This window comes from Arvicanthis niloticus, chromosome 5 (assembly GCF_011762505.2).
Source record: "Arvicanthis niloticus isolate mArvNil1 chromosome 5, mArvNil1.pat.X, whole genome shotgun sequence".
In the NCBI taxonomy this organism is placed as follows: domain Eukaryota; kingdom Metazoa; phylum Chordata; class Mammalia; order Rodentia; family Muridae; genus Arvicanthis; species Arvicanthis niloticus.
In genome coordinates, this window is record NC_047662.1 from 30675230 (window position 1) to 30695830 (window position 20601).

At 45.0% G+C, this 20601-nt stretch overlaps 1 protein-coding gene across 1 annotated transcript; it reads left to right on the plus strand.

Moving 5' to 3' along the window:
* Positions 1-1478: 1478 nt before the first annotated feature.
* Positions 1479-15855, plus strand: Akirin1 (akirin 1). The gene is made up of 5 exons (XM_034503288.2): positions 1479-1835; positions 7875-8015; positions 12008-12142; positions 13515-13586; positions 14357-15855. The coding sequence occupies exons 1-5, from the start codon at positions 1619-1621 to the stop codon at positions 14365-14367; spliced, it is 576 nt and encodes a 191-aa protein (XP_034359179.1). The 5' UTR covers positions 1479-1618; the 3' UTR covers positions 14368-15855.
* The last annotated feature ends 4746 nt before the right edge of the window (positions 15856-20601 follow it).

Below are 20601 nucleotides of genomic sequence, written 5' to 3' on the forward strand. Positions count from 1 at the left end.
CTGCGTCCTCTGGTGCACTGATTCCTTTCAGATAACATCTGTTCATCATGACTATGGTTTCCTTTTTCTTTAGCATCCAAGAAGCTCAGAATTAAAATTTAAATCCAGTTATAGTCATTTACCACCAATATAATTGTGAGATATTTAAAAGCTCTAATGTTTTATTTCTAGATTTTAGTTTAAACCACCTCTATATAGACACTAAATGTACTAAAATAAACTTAACATGGGCAATGTGCCTACCTGAGGCATGAGGCTTGAAACCCAGTATGGCAAAAAACCAGATATTTGGTATGCTGTGCTGTCTTATATTTTACAGAAATAAATGTGAACGTATATGACCTATGTTATGATCTTTAAAGAGTTTGTAGGAATGGAAGAGAACTCAGAGAAAGGCAACTCAAAAGAACAGGCAGAGGAGGAGAAGGAGGAAGAGGACTGGAGATAGTATGTCTTTATTGTCTAATCTCAAGTGTTGAAGTACTTTGACACCCATCTTGGCAATTAGAAATGAGTATCTGAAATTTGTACTGTTCTGGGAAAATCTGTTACAAAGAGAATGTTAAAGCCAGATTACAGGAGTCACAGTCGCTAATATATGAATAATTACAGAAAGGCTTTGAATGGGGAGGGGACGTTCTGATCACTCTATTGGTGTATGTGAAAGCACTGGAGTTACTCCCCAGGAAAATAACAACCACACAGAGTTTCCTGAAGCAGAACCTCCCTGTTTTCTATTCATTTGCATAATAGCAAAAGCATTTTCCAGCCAACAGTACGGCAGAGAATCTCGATGGACCCGAGGAAGAACCAGCCTGAGTTGCCAAGTCAGATGAGGAAGCCAACTGCCAAATCAGCTATCAGGGGAAGTTCCTAACACCCTGGTACCACTTGGATAGACAGTTTAAGCCAGTGAGTTTTCTCATAGTTTTTTTTTTTTTTTCTTCTTCTTCTTCTTTTAATCCTTTTTGGGTAACATATATCCATTTAGTGAGTCGATTAATGGCCGGGTCATCTATTCCCAAAATATTCATTTGTAACGCAACCCTGTTCCAATTTTTTGCCCAGGATTGCACAGGGTTCTTGGATTAAATAAAGCCTATCCTTAGATAACCCGGCTATGTTTGTGAAGATTTCCTGGGACTCAGAGAAAATCCCTTGATAACACTTTAGAATCACCTCTTTTATCGATCTCGCGGCCACGGGAACCCGGGTCTCCCTAGGTCTCTCCCATCCCCCGCCCAGGCCCCTGCCGCGCAGGTGCGAAAGACCTCCTAGGCCACCCGGGCAGAGAGGGTGAAAGGGGGCCCTGGGGGGGCGGGGGCGGGGGTGTTGCTAGGCGACCACGCTCTCCGCCCAGACCGGCCCACTCCTTCCGCAGGGGGCACCAAAGGCCGAGCTCAGGCTTGCGGGCCTCCTGGAGCGGCCCTTTTCCGGCTTACTCCCCTCCGCCGGGCGGTGGCTCAGCCCGTGACATCACGGAAGGCGGGGCCAGCGCGGCTGCCGGGTGCCGGAGGCGCCATTGGAGCCGGCTTGGCTTGGGATCCGTAGCTGAAGAGTTGGATTCAGCGCCGCCCTTGCTGCCTCGTCTGCGTCTGGTCTCTGGCCCTTCCGCGGAATGGCGTGCGGGGCGACATTGAAGCGGCCCATGGAGTTCGAGGCGGCGCTGCTGAGCCCGGGTTCCCCGAAACGGCGACGCTGTGCCCCTCTACCCGGCCCCACTCCGGGCCTTAGGCCCCCGGACGCGGAGCCGCCGCCGCTTCAGATGCAGACGCCGCCGGCGAGCCTCCAGCAGCCTGCCCCGCCCGGCAGCGAGCGTCGCCTTCCAACTCCTGGTAACCTGCGCTGCTGCTGCGGACTTGGCAGGAAGCCAGGCCGGGGCGTGGGGGGCGGGGAGGGTGCGGGGGTCGTGGACGCCAGCCGAGATCACCTCAGCACCCCATATCGGCCTGGGGAGAAAAAGGAACTGGGGTGCTGCTGGGCCCGGTTGCTTCCGGGGACGAGAGACATCCGGGAAGGGCAGCGGCCCCATAGTGTCGGTTTTCGGGTTTCCTGAAGTCTGGGGGGTGGGCACCAAGATGAGGTAGGGATACTCCAAGCCACCGAAGGCTCTTGGTGTCCCTGAAGCCCCTCCTGCCTCCGCTTGTGCGGAACCTCCCAGGAGATCCAGTGGGCCATGGAAAATTGGATTCTGCTCACGAACCAGCCATGAGTGGGGCGGGAGACGGATTGGAGGGGAAGGGGCGTGAGTGTATGTAACGCCGCACGGTGCTGGAGCTTTTAGGGAGACTTGATTTCTAGAATTCTTTAGGGACCCTAAACCATCCCAATAGTCCTGGAATACGATTTCAACCAGACTGTTTCTTAGAGGGACTGACCTTGTTTTATTGCGTGGCTATTGTCTTGTTTCGGGTATGGCTTGAAGTGGGTAGTTGGTTGGCTAGTATTTGAGAATCCTTAAGTATACAGAGATTCTGTACTCAAAATTCAAATATCTAATACAGTGACTTGACTTGAGTAAGGCACTTCATTTTAGCCAAGGCAAAAGGAACGACTCATGTGACAGTAAAGATGCCTATCATATTGCAGGAGGAGGGAGAGTGCTCCAGCATTCATATTCAGCAATTTTAAAGGGATCCCAGAAAGAATCCCTCAAAAGTGGATTTGGGCAAGTTCTTTGTGTTTTTTTCTTCTCCTTGTTCCTCAAGCATTAGGAAAACCTGCAATCTCTTTAAATCATTTTTTCCTTTACATCTTAAAGTCTCTTCTGCCTCTAGTTTTCATTCCCTCCTTCCCCTGCCTAGCCACTCAAGGGTACTGTTGCCACCAGTAGACTCTGGAGCTTTGTCTTCAGACCTGTGTTCACTTCCTAATCATAACGTGTCCTTTAAACTGTGGCTCTGCTCTTTCCACTAGAATCTTTTCCTTGAGTTTGTTAATCTCAGTAATCACTCTCTAGACTGGCCTGGAACCCACAGTGTGGCCCAGGCCTGTCCTGAACTCAGCAATCTTCCTGCACCAGAATTACAGACTTGTAACCCATCATGGCTGATTCCAAGAATCCTTTCTAAACAGTCTTGCATCCATTACCGGGTCTGACCCACAATGCAGTCTTTTCGATTTAAATTCCCTGATGGCTTAATGTTATATATAGTCTTACACACAGAATGACTGAAGACTTGGAAGGGTTTTTTTGTTTGTTTGTTTTTATGAAGGGCTCCAAAAGCAGGGGCAGGCAGGGCTGAGACAGGAAGATGGGGTGAGCCTAAAAATTCCACACCAGCCAGGGCAGTATAGGAAGACCCCATTTCAAAAAGGCAGAGGCATAGATGTCTGTCTGTTTAAACAAAAATTTTATTTCTCTAGTGCTTCACTTTCTATACCGTTTGTATTGTGGTCCAGCTGAGCTCAATTGTTTAATGATCATTTTAAATGTGTTGGAAGACTGAATATGGCAGAGTCCTGTAATGAGGTCGTCTTCTTGTTGGGGATGCTGGCTTTGAAAACCAGAGCCTCAGTTTGCTCTGGGGAAACTAAATGCCCAAAACTCAGTTGCATTTTTTAACTTTTTAATTTGTTAAATACACCCCAAAACCTTGTTTCTTAATGCTCATTGGATTTTGGTTCTGTCAGTCATGAAAGAAACATGAAGTATGAGGTATTAATGCATTACTTAATGCCTTAACTTAAGTAGAACATGTCATCTGGCTTCAAGGCTAAAAAAATAGAGATGTTGCTAGTTGCTCTACAAATAGATTGAGCAGGTTTGGCATCCCATTCTGTAGTCTCAGCACTTGAGAAGCGGAAGCAGGAGTGCTCCCAGCTCAGGGCCAGCCTGGTCTATATAATGAAGTCCAAGCTACCCAGGGCTTATCCAGATGCTATCTCAGAACACCAAATAACAATGATGTCGTCTAAGGGGAAATGAATTAACAATGGGATTCTGTTTTCCTTCTTCTCTTCCCTTTTTTTGTGAGTGGGTGGGGGAAAGACCTGTAACCCAAGCTGGACTTGAAGAAATTCACTAGACAGCTAAGGATGACCTTGAACTCTGAACCTCCTGAGCTCTGGTGTTCAGTAGTGTTGCCTGATTTAGAGTCCATCTGACTTCGAGTAGCATCCCACTTGTTATTGCTATGTAGCCAAGCCTGAGTTTGAACTTCTGTTCTTCCTACCTCTACCTCCTGTGTACGGAGTGGGATTACAGGCTCTGTTACCATGCTTGCTTTAGGGCTGAGCTGGAGGAAGGCATTGAGACAGACTTTCTTTCTTTTTTCTTTTCTTTTTTTTTTTTTTTTTTTTTTTTTTTTTTTTTTTTTTGGTTTTTCAAGACAGGGTTTCTCTGTGTAGCCCTGGCTGTCCTGGAACTCACTCTGTAGACCAGGCTGGCCTCGAACTCAGAAATCCGCCTGCCTCTGCCTCCCAGGTGCTGGGATTAAAGGCGTGCGCCACCACCGCCAGGCTGAGACAGACTTTCTTGAGGTAGTCTAGTTGGTGAAGAACTCACAAAGCTCCACCTGCCTCTGCCTCCTGATATGCGCTCTACCATCCCCCACATAAGGCTGAGTCTTGAAAGGTATTTAGTTTTATCTTATAGTAGCTCAGAAACATTAGTTTTAAGGAGGGATTTAGCCTGATAAATAACCTGGAAACTAAAAGCTAAATAATAATGAGAATCGAGGGTTAGGGGCATTATAAGTGCTAGAAAGAAGCTTGCATTGTTAAAAATCAGCGGTTTCCTTTTTTAGGTGGTCTTCAGAAGAAAATCACAACTGTTTTCCTCCTGTGTTAGAGAGGAATCCTAGAATCTGTGGAAGTGTGTATTTCCATTGTTCCTTAGCTGCTCAGGAGGCGGGTGGAGGTGATCAGGGCCTTCTGCCCTCATACTTGTCCTTTCTTGTTTCCTGGCAGTTGCTTACATCCTTGTATTGAATGAATCTGGCAGGTATGCGCTCGAGGAGTAGGACTTAAAAAAATCCTGTATGCAGTCATCTAGACCCTGCATTTCATGATCTTGTTAAAGGAAAATGTTACTGTGTTCTAGCATGTAGGCAGAGTTGGTTTACCTAGATGTATAACCACTGGACCATACCATCACTGGCACTATTACCAGTTCTGTGATTTTGATTCTCATTACCTGTTCAAATGACTTCCTAAAATTGCTCATAGCAAACAAAGCGACATTATCACCACCTCCCACCCCTGACAACTATGGTTACAAAGCAAAGTATACACTGGGACAGTTTGAGTTGGGGAATATGATTTCCTGGTTTTTAGATAGGCCTATGTAGCTGGTCGAACTTGTCACATAGGCCAGGATGGCCTTGAACTTTGCAGTGATCCTCCCAGCCCCACCCCCGCCTCCCTGTATTAGAATCCTAGGCATTCATCACCATGGATGCAGTCTCTGCTTTTGTTACTAGGGTGCTTTACATTATCTGGAAAAGGAACGCAGTATTATGTCACTGTATATAAAAACTTGAAACCCACATCCTTCTAGACGCTTGTCTCCAGGAATAGAGTTTTATAGTTAGTTGCTAATTGGTGTTTCCTGCTTGTTAGCAGATTCAGTTTGTGATGACTGACTCAGGATAATCATTTGACTCCTAGCAAACACTGCCTGTTGTAATACCACCTGTCTTTGTTTTTTCCTGTCTTGAATATTGAACATAGATTGCATGTGAAGCCAGTGGCTTATCACTGAGCTGTATCTTCAGCCTTAACTTTTCTTTGTTTGGTTTGGTTTTTTGAGTCAGGGTTTCTCTGTGTAACAGCATAGCAGCTCTGGTTGCCCTGGAGCTCACTTTGTAGACAAGGCTGGCTTTGAACTAGAGACCCACCAGCCCCTGCCTCCCAAATGTGAATCACCTCTTGTCTGGCTGCTTAGGCTGGCCTTCAGTTTACTCTCAGGTGCGGTGGGCTTGCCTTGGCCTCCGGAGAAGCTGGGGTTATGGGCTGGCATCACTAGGCTAGGCTCAGAAATGTTTTGGTTTTGAGACCGTGCCTCCAGAATGTCTGCTTGTTTTGAGACGGGGTCTCACTCAGCCCAGGCTGTATTAGAACATACTGAGTAGCCCAGGCTGACCTTGACCTACCAGTGACCTTCCTGTTTCTATCTCCCAATCCCTGAGATTACCAGCTACCAAGCCCAGCTTGTGTTTTTAAGATGGTGTCTCTTGTATCCCAGACTGTTCTCAAATTCTCTGTAATCGAAAATGACTTAGGGTTCCTGATTCTTTTGCCTCCCACCTTACAAGTGCTGGAAGTGCTGGGAAAGTGTGTGTGTGTGTGTGTGTGTGTCTGCGTGTCTGCATGTGCAGGTGCCTGCAGAGGCACTGGGGTCCTCTGGAACTAGAGTTACAGGTGGTTGTGATCTGCCTAGAATGTGTGTCCTGGGAACTGAACTCCGGTCCTCTGGGGAAAATGTTTCTTAACCTCAAAGCCATCTCTGACCCTGTCAGAGTCACTTTTTTACCTCTATGACCGTCTCAGAATTACTTGCTTTGTTTTGTTTTTTAGCTTGGTTTGGTTTGGTTTGGTTTGGTTTTTAAGACAGGGTTTTTCTGTATAACAGCCCTGGCTGCCCTTAACTCTTTTGTAGACTAAGCTGAACTCACAGAGATCTACCTGCCTCTGTCTCTTCTGGAATTAAAGATTCGTGGTACCATACCTGGCTCAGAAATACTTTTTTTGTTTGTTTTTGTTTTTGTTTTCTCTGTATAGCCCTGGCTGTCCTGGAACTCACTCTGTAGAGTAGGCTGGCCTCGAACTCAGAAATCCGCCTGCCTCTGCCTCCCAAGTGCTGGGATTAAAGGCGTGCGCCACCACTCCCAGCTTCAGCAATGCTTTTAATGAGCCTTGATAATCAGTCCCAAACACTAGCCTAGCCCTCAGCTCCCTCCCAGAGCCCAGGATGTACATAAGCTTTTCTCTGTCTACCGTCCTCCCCAAAGACCTGTGAAGTCTCATGGAACAGAATCTTATTGTTAAAAGACCTTTAGTGATAAGCCTAATATGAACCATAATACTGTGCTTTGTAGAAATGTAAAACTTAACTAAGCTAAGGCAGGGGGATTGCTGTGAGTTAAAAGCTAATATAGACCACAGTCTAAACCATTTCTCAAAACAGAAAAAAAAAAAAAAAAAAGATTCAGACATGGTAACAAACACCTTTAATCTGAGTGTTTGGGAAATAAAAAGGGGCTGGAGGAGGAGTCCATGGTCATCTCAGCTATACAGCAAGATCAAGACCAGAACAGGCTACATGAGACTCTGTCTCTTAAAAACAAAATAAATTAAAAATAACAACATAGTTTATTTTACTTTAAATTGTACTGGTGTACCCAGCGAAATGCAGGTCTGCCTTGTGTACTTTCCACAGGAAAAGGCAAAGGAAACTAGATGATAGACGTGACCAGAATAGCTATTTTAGGAATTAAACTTGTTTTGAGATTTTTATATTTTTATTTATTTATATGAGTGTTTGCCTATGTGCATGTGAACCACTTGCACAGCAAACATTTTTATACACTGGGCTGTCTCACCAGCTCCAGAGTCAGAATAAGAACTGTCTTGAGCTATGTGGCTGATTTATACACTGGAACATTTACCTGTTAAATAAGGGTAAGGACAAGATTATGGATGGCCTGTATGATAAAGGGAATATTTAGTCAGAATGTCTCCTTTGGGCTGAGGATGTATCTAATTGGTAGATTGCTTGCTTATCATTTAAGACTCTGGGTTTGAGCCCCAGCATCTTGTAGAATAAAATAATAAGACCTTTCTTGCCTATCTTCTCAAGAAAGTTTATAGGTGGGAAGTTTGAAGAAATGACCATAAAATGAATATTCAAGTTTATTTTCTTTTTTTTCTAGAGCAAATTTTTCAGAACATAAAACAAGAATATAATCGTTACCAGAGGTGGAAACATTTAGAAGTTGTTCTCAGTCAGAGTGAAGCCTGTACTTCAGAAAGCCAACCTCCCTCCTCGGCACTTACTGCACCGAGTTCTCCAAGTAAGCATACTTCTGTTCGCAGAGTTGGTGAGCTGGGTTTGGTGGTCCATGCCTGGAGTCCTAGCACATTTTGTTGAGACAGCTAGTGAAGCCTAGCAAGACCCTGTCGGAAAACAGTTGGTTTCCCTTTAACCACAGTGTGTCCTTTGGCCACTTGTGCTGTGTTGCTCTTCATTCCTGTGACAGTGTTCCCGACAGGAGCAACTTCAGGCAGGAAGGCTTTATTTTGTTTGGCTCATGGTTTCAGGTGGTATTGTCCTTTGTGGCAGCAGAGGCATGGTGAAGTGGCTCCGTTGCTGCTCTGAGCCTGTGGCTTCTTCTTCATATGGTATAGACCAGAAAATAAGGGTCACATGGGACCAGATGCAGATATAAACTACAGATGCCTGTCTCAGTGACCTATTTGCACCTGCCAGGCCTCATCTTTCAAAGACATGGCAGCTTTCAAAATAATGCCACAAGCTAGAAAACAGGCACTTAAAAACATTGGCTGTGGAGATGTTCTAGATTCAAACCAAAACATGGAACTAGGTTATTTCTTAGTTTAACCTACTAATTAAGTTTTAGGGAAAAAATTTGCACTTTGATTTTTTTTTTTTTTTTGCTTTTGGCTTGGACAAGTTGTTGATAAGATAGAGTCTCACATACAGCCCTGGCTAGCCTAGAACTCCCAGGGATCCTCTTACCTTTGTCTCCTGAGTGTTGGAATTAGAGTTGTGTGTCACCATGCCTGGTCCTGTTCTGTTGTCTAGACAAAGTCTCAGTATATGTCCTTGGCTGCTCTGAAGACTGAGCTGTCCTTCAGCGTGTGGCAGTCTTCTTGCATGCTGACTACACTCTGGAGCCATCACTCCCAGCAAGGTTTCAGATCCGTTGCTTATACGCATTGACTTTAGTGACATCAGGTGCATAAGTAGTAGTTACATGTGGCTGTTCCACTGGCATGCAATTGTAGGAAATTTGTTCTAGAAAGTTCTCTTGGACATTCCTGCTTTGTAGCTTTAACATGTGATTTGTAGGGGGACTATGCTCAAAAATCTCAGGATTTGAGGTTGTCTTTGTCACTTAGTGAATGAGACTTGCCTGCTGTGTCCCTATAAATGATCAGGAGACCAGTATTGCCAACCTCTAGAAAAGTTTGTTTCCTCAGTATTTAATTTCTTAACGGTTTTAAAGTTTAAAATTATCTTGCTTAAAAGTTATTGACTGGGACCTGGCTATCTCAGCACTCAGGAAGCAGTGTCAAGCAGATCAGGCAGATCTTGCTGAGTTCAAGACCAGCCTGATTTACATAGTTCCAAACAGCCAGGGCTATGCAGAGAGACACCGGTTTGTTTGTTTGTTTGTTTGTTTGTTTGTTTGTTTTTGGTTTTTTGTTGTTGTTGTTTTCTGGGTTTTGGTTTTTGGTTTTTTATTTTTTGATTTTCAAGGAGGGGGTGGTAGAAAGAGGAGAGAGAGAAGATTGTCTCCTGATAAATTAGTGATTTTGAGAAGCTTGGTGGGGAGGAAGCATAAGGAGTGGGTAAAGGTTTTTTACTTTGAGGATGGTGGGAATGGTTTAGGACTCAGTTGCACAGTGTGATGACCTCACAGAATGCCACTGAAATCCCATGTTTGCTGAATGACTCTAATGCTGAGGTTCAACCAGATGTGCAAACATGTTGTACTGTTAGCTAAACTGCCAGCTCCCCTCCCTCCAAATATTATTTTAATTTTTGTTCATTTTCTTTGTGTGTGGGTTTTTTGCCTGCATATATGTCCGGATACTATGTGAGTACCTAGTTCTAGCAGAGGCTAGAAGAGGGCATCAGATCCCCTGGAGCTGGAATTAGATGGTTGTGAGCAACCATGTGGGTATTGGGAATTGAACCAGGGTCTTCTAGAATTGTAGTCTTCTTAATTGCTGAGTCATCACTTCAAAGTGCCGCTTAAATATTGTTGCTATTTATTTATTTATTTATTTATTTATTTATTTATCAAAAAAGGCTTTCTCCGTGTAGCCCTGGCTGTCCTAGAACTCCTTTGTAGACAAAGCTAACCTCTAAATCACAGAAATCCACCTTCCTTGAGTGCTGGGATTAAAGGTGTGCACCACACCCATCTATGGAAATATTTTAAATGAGACAGGAATCTTAAGACTTTAGAGAGCAAGGGTGAAGTTTGTTGTTTTGTTTTTTAATTTGGGGACAGAATCTTACTAAATTGTCAAATTTGTTTTGGTAAATTCTTAGCTCATACTCCATAGAATCTGGAAATAAATATTTTAAAAGTATGTAAATGTAAACAGATAAGAATTTTTATTAACATTTATTTATGTTGGGAGGCAGATGTGCTTATGCCATGGCATGCATGTGGTGATCAGAGGACAACTTGTAGGAGTTGGTTCTCTCTGTACACAGTCTGGGTTCACTCAGACTCAGGTCTTCGGCCTTTACCTACTGAGCCATCTCACTGGCCCAATAATTTTAAAGTAGTAGAGAATGTGAATAGAGAAATGGTTGCAGATGATGGGTGGCCTAGTGTTTGGTCATGTTTCATTTGTAAAGGAAAAAAATACTTTGTTTAGTTTTTTTAAGTTTTATTTATTTGTTTTTTTTATGTATATGAGTACATCATTTCAGACACACCAGAAGAGGGACTCAGACCTCACTGCAGATGGTTATGAGCCACCATGTGGTTGCTGGGAATTGAACTCAGGACCTCTGGAAGAGCAGTCAGTGCTCTGAACCGCTGAGCCATCTCTCCAGCCCTTTGTTTAGTTTAAGAGAAAAGAAAACACAGGGTTTGTTGTTTCGGGGTGGGGAGTAGCTTAAATACTGACAGGAATGAAGAGGAACGCGTGAAGATAGGCTGGGTTATGGCTTGATCTCTATGTGATTTATACGGCTGCCACGTCATCAGCAGCAGGACGTCCTGTGGGATGTGTTACTCCAGTCGCTAGCTCCAGAGTCAGGCTGGAATCCTGCTGTTGCTTGCTGCGTTGGCCTTGCTTCCAGAGTAGAAGCTTGCTGTATATCCTCTATACCTCCCATGTTTGCCGAATACTCTGAACATGATTGATAAAACCAGTTCACATCTGAAATCATAGCTCCCAAGAAGCTGAAAATTACAGTTTTGATGTTCATGGCTTCTGCTGGTAAAGTGACTAGGAAAACTGAGAAAGTCATTTAGGAAGGAGATTCATTAAGTAGCAGAGAATGCCTCTGACTTTATTTTGGCAGCTGGTTTATAGGAGTCTGCATGGGTTACTAAAGGTACGATGACTGGCTTGAGATGGGCTCAGTTGGTAGAGAGCTTGTTAGCATGAATTATCAGAGAGTGTAGTTTTGATGTTTGTTTTACAGTCAGACACTTCAAATCTGATGTCCATAGGGGTCACAGTACAAATCTGATGTCCATAGGGGTCACAGTACTCCAGGATAGCAGTGCATAAAGTCCAAAACAAAGTCATGAACTTAAAATAGGAGAGGCAGGGTGTGGTGACACACGCCATTAATCCCAGTACTGGGATGGTGGAGGCAGGCAGATCTCTGAGTTTGAGGGCAGCCTGGTCTACAGAGTGAGTTCCATGACAGCCAGAGAAACTGTCTCAAAACAAAACAAAAGAAAACAAAAGCCAGAGGTAAGCTCACACTTGCAATCTTATCACACAGAGAAGTAGAGATAGGCAAGATCCCCTGCGCTCCTTGAGAAGCCAGGCTAGCCCATCTAAAGCTAAGAGTGTTTATATGAAGGTTGTTCATTCTGAAACCTCAGAACTGGAATACGTCTTGTAAAGAAGATTTCTCTTTTGGGGGCTATAGGCAATCTGGGGCTAGGCAAACACTACCCAGCTTTTATTTTATTTAGAGATAGGGTCTTGTTAAGTTTCCCATGTGTGCCTTAAACTCTGTTGTTGTTGCATTGAGAATTGCTGGGGTTATAGGCATGTGCTTATGTTTATGTTTTCTATTTATATATTAGTACCCAGCTTATATTTATGTCTTTGCCAGGTGCTTTCTGGATGAAGAAGGACCAGCCCACCTTTACCCTTCGACAAGTGGGGATAATATGTGAGCGCCTCTTAAAAGACTATGAAGATAAAGTCCGGGAGGAGTATGAGCAGATCCTCAGTACCAAACTCGCAGGTAGGCTGAGACATGGGGTGCTACTGTTATTGGCACAACTCAGAAAAGAAGGCTTCGTGCAGGAGATGTTATGGATTGGGAGCACTGAAACCACTCTTTGGTGCTGTCATGGTGCTATTTTTACATCATATGAAAGAACTCATTTGCATTTCTGAAAGTAGATAAGCAGAGCTCTTTGTGTAAGAATTTTCCATAAGTATAGGCATTGAGTAGGCCACCAGCTGGCGAACAGGTGGTTGGCCTATGGTACTGACTTCCTAACAGGTGTTGGGATTGGTACAGTGCAGTGTCACCAGTCACCAGCATGTTTAAATTTCTGCACAAGAGTCACTTTGTTGGTGTCTAAGTTGGGCACTCTGTTTGGGAGTTACGATAGAGAAAAGCAAGTCCAGGTCAGGCGAGGCTAGAGAGCAGGCGGTTAATAATGACAAGAGGAGCCCTGTGTGATAAAGAACAGTAATCGAGCCTAGAGAGCGCCTCAGCACCTAGGGCTTTCTGCTCTCCCAGAGGACCCATGTTGGATGGCGCCAGACTACCTGTAACTACAGCTCCAGCTGATCCAGCACTCTCTGGACTCAGGGGCACCTGCACTGTACCAACACATGCCCCTATATATAGATACATTTAACTTAAAAAATAATGATAAACCTGGAGCTTACAATGTGGACCAGGTGCCGGGCGGTGGTGGCGCACGCCTTTAATCCCAGCACTTAAGAGGCAGAGGCAGGCGGATTTCTGAGTTCAAGGCCAGCCTGGTCTACAGAGTGAGTTCCAGGACAGCCAGGGCTATACAGAGAAACCCTGTCTCGAAAAACAAAAATAAAACAATGTGGACCAGGCTAGCCTCAAACTCACAGAGATCCTTCCCCCCAAAAAATGGGATTCCAAGCACGAGCCACCATGCTCAGCGCTCGCCTGCACGCTCGCGCGCGCTCTCCCGATCGCTCTCGCTCTCGCTCTCTCTCTCTCTCTCTCTCTCTCTCTCTCTCTCTCTCTCTCTCTCTCTCTCTCGCTCTCTCTCTCGCTCTCTCTCGCTCTCTCTCTCTCTCTCTCCTCCCTCTCTCCCTCCCCCCTCCCTGCCTGCCTGCCTCTCTGCCGGCTTTGTTGGGAATCTGCCATACCCATTTGCTTCCGAAAGTTTTGTTACTGACCTCATTGTAATCCCACCTGCTCATGTTTTCATCTTATAATGAAATCCAAGCTCCTAGATCTCTATGATGCAAAGCATTGGTAGAGGATAGAATTACAGGAGAGGAAAAGGAATGTTTGAGTAGAGAATGCAAACAGGGAATACAGATGCTGCTTCCAAAATTGTGAGGGGTTAGGGATGGGTTTCTGGGATAAGAATATGGTCTTTCTTATATCTTCACAGAACAGTATGAATCGTTTGTGAAATTCACACATGATCAGATCATGCGGCGATATGGGACAAGGCCAACAAGCTGTAAGTGTGCCATGTTTTTCTTTAAAATTTCTAGTTCTAAGAACACAATTTTGCTTGGGAATATTTTGTGTCCTGAGAGCAAAAGGCCCTTGATTGTTGGAGCTCTTACAGAAGGCCCAGACTCTTCATGTGGGTTCCAGCACATGGTGGCTCACAACCACCTATAATTTCAGTTTCAGGAGCTCTGGTGCTTCCTCCTAACCTCCAAGAGCACCTGGCACACATGCTCACACAAACATGTGCAAGCAAAACATTCATGCACATAAAATCAATCTAAAAAAACCTTTTTTTAAAGACCCTGTAAAGTGAAATGGCTGATACTTTGGTGTCCAGCACAATGTCAAACCAACAAACCTTAATTTTACATAATCCTCACAATATCCTATCAAGGTGCAACTTGTACTATTAACCTCATTTTATTGGTAAGGACAATACTTAGAAATGTTAGATAATTTGCTCAAGTTTCTGTAGTTAGCCAAGATTGATGCCTACAGTCATCTGTCTCTAACACCCGTCTCTCTGTTGATATTTTATCCCCAGAAAGGCAGTTCCAGTTAGTTGATGGATATTGATTTATCCAATGAGTGGTCAAGATTTCTAAATTCTAAATATTTGAAGTAGTTGAAACACGTTTCTTAAATTCTTGCAGTTTAGTACTTTTGAAGTGGTAGCCGCCCCTGCCGTTTGATCATTTACTACTAGTGTATGTTTTAAAAAGTGTGACGCTGCATCTTCATTGTTCCTATCTGTCTTTTAATCCTAATTTGCAGATGTATCCTGAAGCCTTCTTGCCTATCTGGGTACCAGGTGTGACCTCAAGAGATGGCTGCTGTACACTTTTTGCAACTGGTTTGATATCACATTTCAGCTCCAACTTTGCATCCTGAGAACACTTAAATGTTTCTGCAGGTCCATTTTATACAACTTGAAAGACCTTAAAACTTTCTGGTTGCCACAAGCATATCTTTCTTTTCTGCTCATCCACTAAACAGCTGTGCCCTACTGTGATAGGTTTTCCAGAGAACGTACCTGGAACAGCAGTTTAGCAAAGAATGCCTTCAGTGGCACTCAACACATGGAGTCTCCCCAAGCACAGCTCTGTGAGAAGTGTGGGTGTGCGCGTGTATGTGTCTGTGTTTTAAGTTATTATTTGTATTGTGCAAAATTTTTTTGATCTTGGGGATTCTGGCTGTGAATTTGATGCACGACAATTATGGTTAAAAACATTTTCTTGGTCTACAGAAGATCAATAATGTTTGGTGACCATATAAGTTCTAACAGTGGGTTGTTTATTGTAGGTATTATCGTTAAATACAGGGACTGTTTCCAGGCACAGATGTGAATCGTAAGTTAGGATGGACAGTAGACATGATTATGATGCTGTAGGGAAGATCTGCAGTCCTGATCTGCAAATAACCTGGTGAGAAATCAGAACAGCCTGGAGACGGGCTGTCAGTACACAGACTCTGCCTCGCTGTGCTGGAAAATACTTTGACTCCAAGCCTTAAAATACCCTGTGGAGTCTGAGCTCACCTCATTCATGCAGTCACGAGCTCCCTGGACGCCGACCTTCTACAGGGAGAAGATCTGCCCTGGAGCGGAGCATCAGGCTCGGAGTGTGCAACAGGAGTGCGCGGCTGGGCCGACTCGCAGCACTGCTACTCGGGAGGAGCCACTCACCTTCGCATCATTTTCAACATAAAGTCTGGATCCTTTGTCCAGGTTCCCCCAAACTCTCCTACGGTGTCCGTGTTCAACCCTCAGAGCTTGGTTTTGGCAATACCCTGCCTGAGTTGCTTATTGGCTGCTCTTTGCCTTGGTCCCGAGGCTGTGAGCAGAAAGCAACCTCTGTTTTGAGGAGGTGGGAGTTAAGTATACATTTATTTTTACTGTGACTTGTTCAGGACCACATTTTACAAAATGCCTTGTTTCCTTTACTGTTGTTTTGGAAAGGAAAGTTTTATGAAAACTGTTTTAGTTTGAATATAGAATAGTTTTATTAATTATGGCTTTATTTTGGAAAAAAATCTTGAGTTTTAATTCAAATGTTTGCCAATACCTTCCAAAGTAAGGTGATATTCAGAGACAGTTGCTGTGATCAGCTGGCCTGCGGAAATTTCTGGGGTATTCACATTTGAAGATTCCTTATTAATGAATGTCTTTGACTTAAATCTAACCAAAAACTGCAACATTATTCTTTGTACATTTTCATTATATAGTGTTAACAAGCTTAGTTGCAAACAAATAAAATACTTAAGCTATTTGTTTACCTTGCCTTCTTGATACTGTGATGATGTGTATTTTAGTTCAGATAACTCTATAAGGCTGCTATAACCATTTCCACAATTCAACAACCTGTTGGAGATTTACAGACTCAGAGCCCACCAGTGCTTTTTTAATAATTAAAGAATGACTTAAAGGATGGTTTGTTTCATCTCTTCTTTTTCTAGTGTAGTTCCTTGTTCACTTAGAGGACAGTTTGTTTCATCTCTTCTTTTCTTGGGTAGTTCCTTGTTCCCCGTCAAGAGGAGCCATAGTAATGGCTGTGGTGTGGTGGGTGAAGGCACGTGGGGCTTCCAGAACCTGAAAGCTGCTGGCCCCAAGGCCTATTAGACACCAGGTGCTGTGCTTCCTTACAAAGCATTCCGTTGAGTGGCTTCTGGCTAGAAGTGGCTTTCATGATTAACAGTCCACCCTCTCAACTGCTAGCAGTGCCTGCAGGCTGTTTTTAGGTTATCCTGTGGGACCACTGAGTATGATACCATTGTGGGTGGCATTAGGAAAGTGAGGCTACACATTTGGGGACCTGGAAGCCTGTGGGTCTTTGAAGTTCAAGGTCATCCTTGGCTACAAAGCATTCAAGGCCAGCCTGAACTGTTTGAGTACATGAGACCTTGTATGTGTATGTATACATGTGTGTATGTGCATATATAATATATATGTATATATAAATATATACTTTTTATTTTTTAGCTTCACTTTGATTTCTAGAGCTAAAACTTACGGGTACTTTCCAGGTAGGGAAATTCCATTGTCCCATGGAAATCCTGACTTAGTAAAACCTACAAAAGCTACAAGGATACATTGGAATGTATGATTTTAGAAAAACCTGTGTGGGGGCTAGTTACGTAGCTGGCTGTGCAGACTAATACCTGTGTTTAATATGTTCTGTCTTTTGGGCAGCACTGGGGATTATACCTAGGGCTTCACAGCTAGGCAGTGGTACTCTCTACTACACGACCGAGCTGTATTTCTCTCTTCCTTTTCTAACGTCACGAGCTGAAGGGGCAGGGGTAAAAATAAATGTCCCTGCCTTTCCTCCATCAGGAGGAAGGGTTAGAGCAGACCTGTGATGCAGTGCAGGCGGGAAAGTGCCTGTCTGGCATGCACGAAGCCCTGGGTTTGGTCTCTGGCACTGTGTAAAAACAAACGTGGTACATGTCTCTTTAGGATGGGGGACGAAAGAAGCTCAAGGCCCTTAGCTACATCATGAAGTTAGAAGCTAGCTTATACTATGTGAGAGCTGGTCTGACAAGTGATGAAGGGCTACAAATGACTTGGTTAAGAGTATGTACTACCCTTGCAGAGGGACCCAGGTTTTATTCCCAGAAACCACTTGGGTAACAAAAAGAAGAGTTTTGAGACATACCTGTCTTTTTTTTACTTGATTCTTTGTGAGTTTTACATCATGTTCTCCAGTCCTCTGCTCATTTCCCTGTCCCCTCATATTCCCCCTTGCTACCTCCCCCTCCCCCAAAAATCACAACAGAAAACAGACAATGTACTTGGAAGCCATAGTATGTCAGTGTGTCACATAGTATAGCCCTCTGCCTGCATATATTCTATTCATTTGTTCATTGCAGTGAGCTGTTGAATCTGGTTCAAGATCTCTAACACCATCAGTATTGGATCATGGAGACTCCTCCCAGTTACCCTGATGTTGCCCTGTGTCATGGAGATTCTGAAGCTTTGGAGCAAAAGGACTGGCCCTTTCACCTGTCCCAGCTGTTCGAAGATGATATAGATTCTGGGGGGGTGGGCCAATTCAGAGCCCTGGATCTGAGCCTGGGTGGTAGCTGAGCTTGTCAGCTCGCTAGCTCTCCCTTAGCAGCACCATCATGGCAAGCTCTTGAGCACTGCTCTGGCCAGGCCACCCAATGCCACCATTAGCAGGAGGCAGGATCAGCTCTCCTCTCATACCCATGGGATGGCTCACCCACACCTCCAGAGCCAGCTCTACTGTGCTACCCAGTCAAGGTTTAGGGTCCACTCTCCCAAGTGCTGCAGCCTGTGACGGGCTGGGCCATCCCTCCCTCTCACACCCAGGGCTGGCTGACCTGTGCCTTCACCATCAGGGCCAGCTCCACTGTACTGCCCAGATGAGATACAGGGTCTTCCAGTGGCAGGGCAGGGATAGTTTTCCCAATCTCAGCTCTCCCAGCTACTTCAGGTAGGAATGGGAGGAGGGGAAGGACATCACCCCCGTGCACCCACGCCACCTCATGGCAGATGAGTGGTGGGGTGAGCTCTCCTACACTCTGTCCTGGGACTGGCTTCTCCTGGTCCCCCTCAGTTGTCAGCCTGTAAGGTGTAGAGCTAGCTCACCTGTTCTGACTCCAGGGTTCAGCTCCTGACTGCCTCATGTGGTGGGGTGGGGCATCAACCCTGCACTCAAGCCACCTCTTGCCAGATGGGTGTGGGTCAGCTCCCCTTCGCTGTACTCAGGGCTACTTCACCCACTCCCCCTTGACCAGGGCCAGCACTAACTGTACTACCCAGGCGAAACACAAGGCCTGCTCTCCCAGTGAGAGGCAGGGCCAGTTCTCCCAAGCTTATGAGCCTATGGGCAGCTTTCCTGACTGCTAGAGGTGGCGAGGGACAATGGGAGGCATCATCTCTATGCCTGTGCCATCCCACAGCAAAGTATTGACCCTCAACGCCCTCAGGGCTGGCTTATCCACACCCTAGCCACCAGGACTAGCTCCACTGTGCTGCCTGGGTGAGGCACAGAGCCTGCTCTCCAGAGGCCACATCCAGTGAGGGGTGGGGCCAGTTGTGCACAGCCCCTGGACATCCAAGTGGTCCCGGTGCCAGCCCCCACCAGGGTCATCCCCATGTTCTCTAGTGGTACCAACCTCTGTGGCTGGCTGTGTGGCCATGAACTCTGACATGGCCCTCAGTGGCAGCTCCGGCTGGGACCTCACCATGTCCCCAGGTGGCAGGACTAGCCCCTCATAAGAGGCTATTCCTTTCCTCCTTCAAATCTCCAGTTCCATCATCTTAATTCTTAAGCTGCTCCACTTCTTTTTCTCTCCCGTCTGACCACCACATACTTGCACACTGCGGTGGCTCCCCTCTTGCTGCAGGCTGGTAGGCCCCTGGGCAACAGCATCCATCCATCCATGCTGCATGGTGTGGCATTAAGCAGGTGTCTAGGTCACACCTGTGCCATGCACTGGTGGCCAGGTCTGAAGTCTGACTCCTGCCCAGCCCTGCCTGAATTTGATTTGATCTTTGAGTCCTAAGCGTAAGACAGCTTTGGCCACCAAGCCAGGCATCAAGCTAGCATGAACAGAGGACTGTCATCTGCTCTGCCCCTAACATAAGAACATCACCAACAAGGTGCCTCTTTGCCCATTGACAGGGGGACACCTGGCTTTTAAATTTTGGGCTCTGGGTACTTGACAGACTGAGGTATCTCCCTGACCTGTGCTCCGTAAGCAAAGGTAAAGGTAAACTGAAAAGCAGGGGAACTAAATATGTACCAGTGTACTAGCTGAGATGTATACAGAGCAATTCTGATTCCCAACTGTTATGATCTGACACCCTCCCCTCCCCCAAATAACTAGCCATTTTGTTCCATACCTGCCAGCTATTTCATATTGTTGCTGTAATGTGCCTGCCAGTCACTGACACAGAGAAGTGACTTGGCTCAAGGACATGTGACCACATACCCTGACACAGAGAAGTGACTTGGCTCAAGGACATGTGACCACATACCCTTTGTTCTGGTCTGTTCTGAATGTTCTGAGGTTCGCTAATCTTGAGAAATTTCACAAAGCTTTGCATAGGACCCATCCAATCAAAGGCCAGCATGAACTGTTCTGTCTAAAATAGCTCGAGTCCTACACTTACTTATGGGCTCACTACGGTTTTTTTTGTGGCTGATACTGAAGAATGCTACTGATAAGCCAAAAAGTTATGATTATAATATTCATGCTCTGTTATCTCAATGTTCTGAAATTCCCCTGTTTACCACCCATCCACTTTACTCAGGACCAGTCAGCTTAAAGGTTAGCTGATAATACTTTGCCTAGTAAGCCAACTGTTCCTCTCCTTGCCCTTTAACTTGTGAACCTGGTTTTCCTATAAAAAGTCTACTCTGAGACAGATTAGTACTGCAGTTAGACTCCTGAAGTCCTTTTTATGGTCCTGGACATCCAGTATTACGGTGTGGTTCAATAAACTATTCTTGCTTAACTGAGATGGTGTACTATGGTTTGAGTGGCAATTCCTGAACCCCAACACCAACAATCTGGGCTCATACTCACCCCATAAAGGACCAGAATCAATAGTTGAAGGCTGAAGCCTCCAGTCTGAATTAGGAAAGGTACATGCAGAACATAAGGTCTTTTGAAATCACCTACTTGTGTCCAATCTTATGACAATGGGACACACAACATTGTCATCTACAGACACAGCATCTACAAAGCCCATGCCTGAGAACCTGAGAACTGCAATGAAGACACAAAGATTTGTTTTGTTTTGTTTTGTTGGGTTTTTTATTTGTTTGTTTGTTTTTTGAGACAGGGTTTCTCTGTGTATCTCTGGCTGTCCTGGAACTCATTCTGTAGACCAGGATGGCCTCGAACTCAGAAATCCACCTGCCTCTGCCTCCCAATTTGCTGAAATTTAAAGGTGTGGTCTACCATGTCCCTCTTTCAAGGATTTTTTGTTTTTGTTTTGAGGTGTCTCATGTACCCTTCTTGGCTGGCCTTGAAGCTTGTTATATCAA

What these genes read in the sequence shown, in the direction of transcription:
- Akirin1 (XM_034503288.2), top strand. Translation starts at nt 1,619, where the DNA reads ATGGCGTGCGGGGCGACATTGAAGCGGCCCATGGAGTTCGAGGCGGCG. An exon ending in GCGTCGCCTTCCAACTCCTG is followed by an intron (nt 1,836 to 7,874) that starts GTAACCTGCGCT and finishes TTTTTTTTCTAG; the next exon opens with AGCAAATTTTTCAGAACATA. An exon ending in CCTCAGTACCAAACTCGCAG is followed by an intron (nt 12,143 to 13,514) that starts GTAGGCTGAGAC and finishes ATATCTTCACAG; the next exon opens with AACAGTATGAATCGTTTGTG.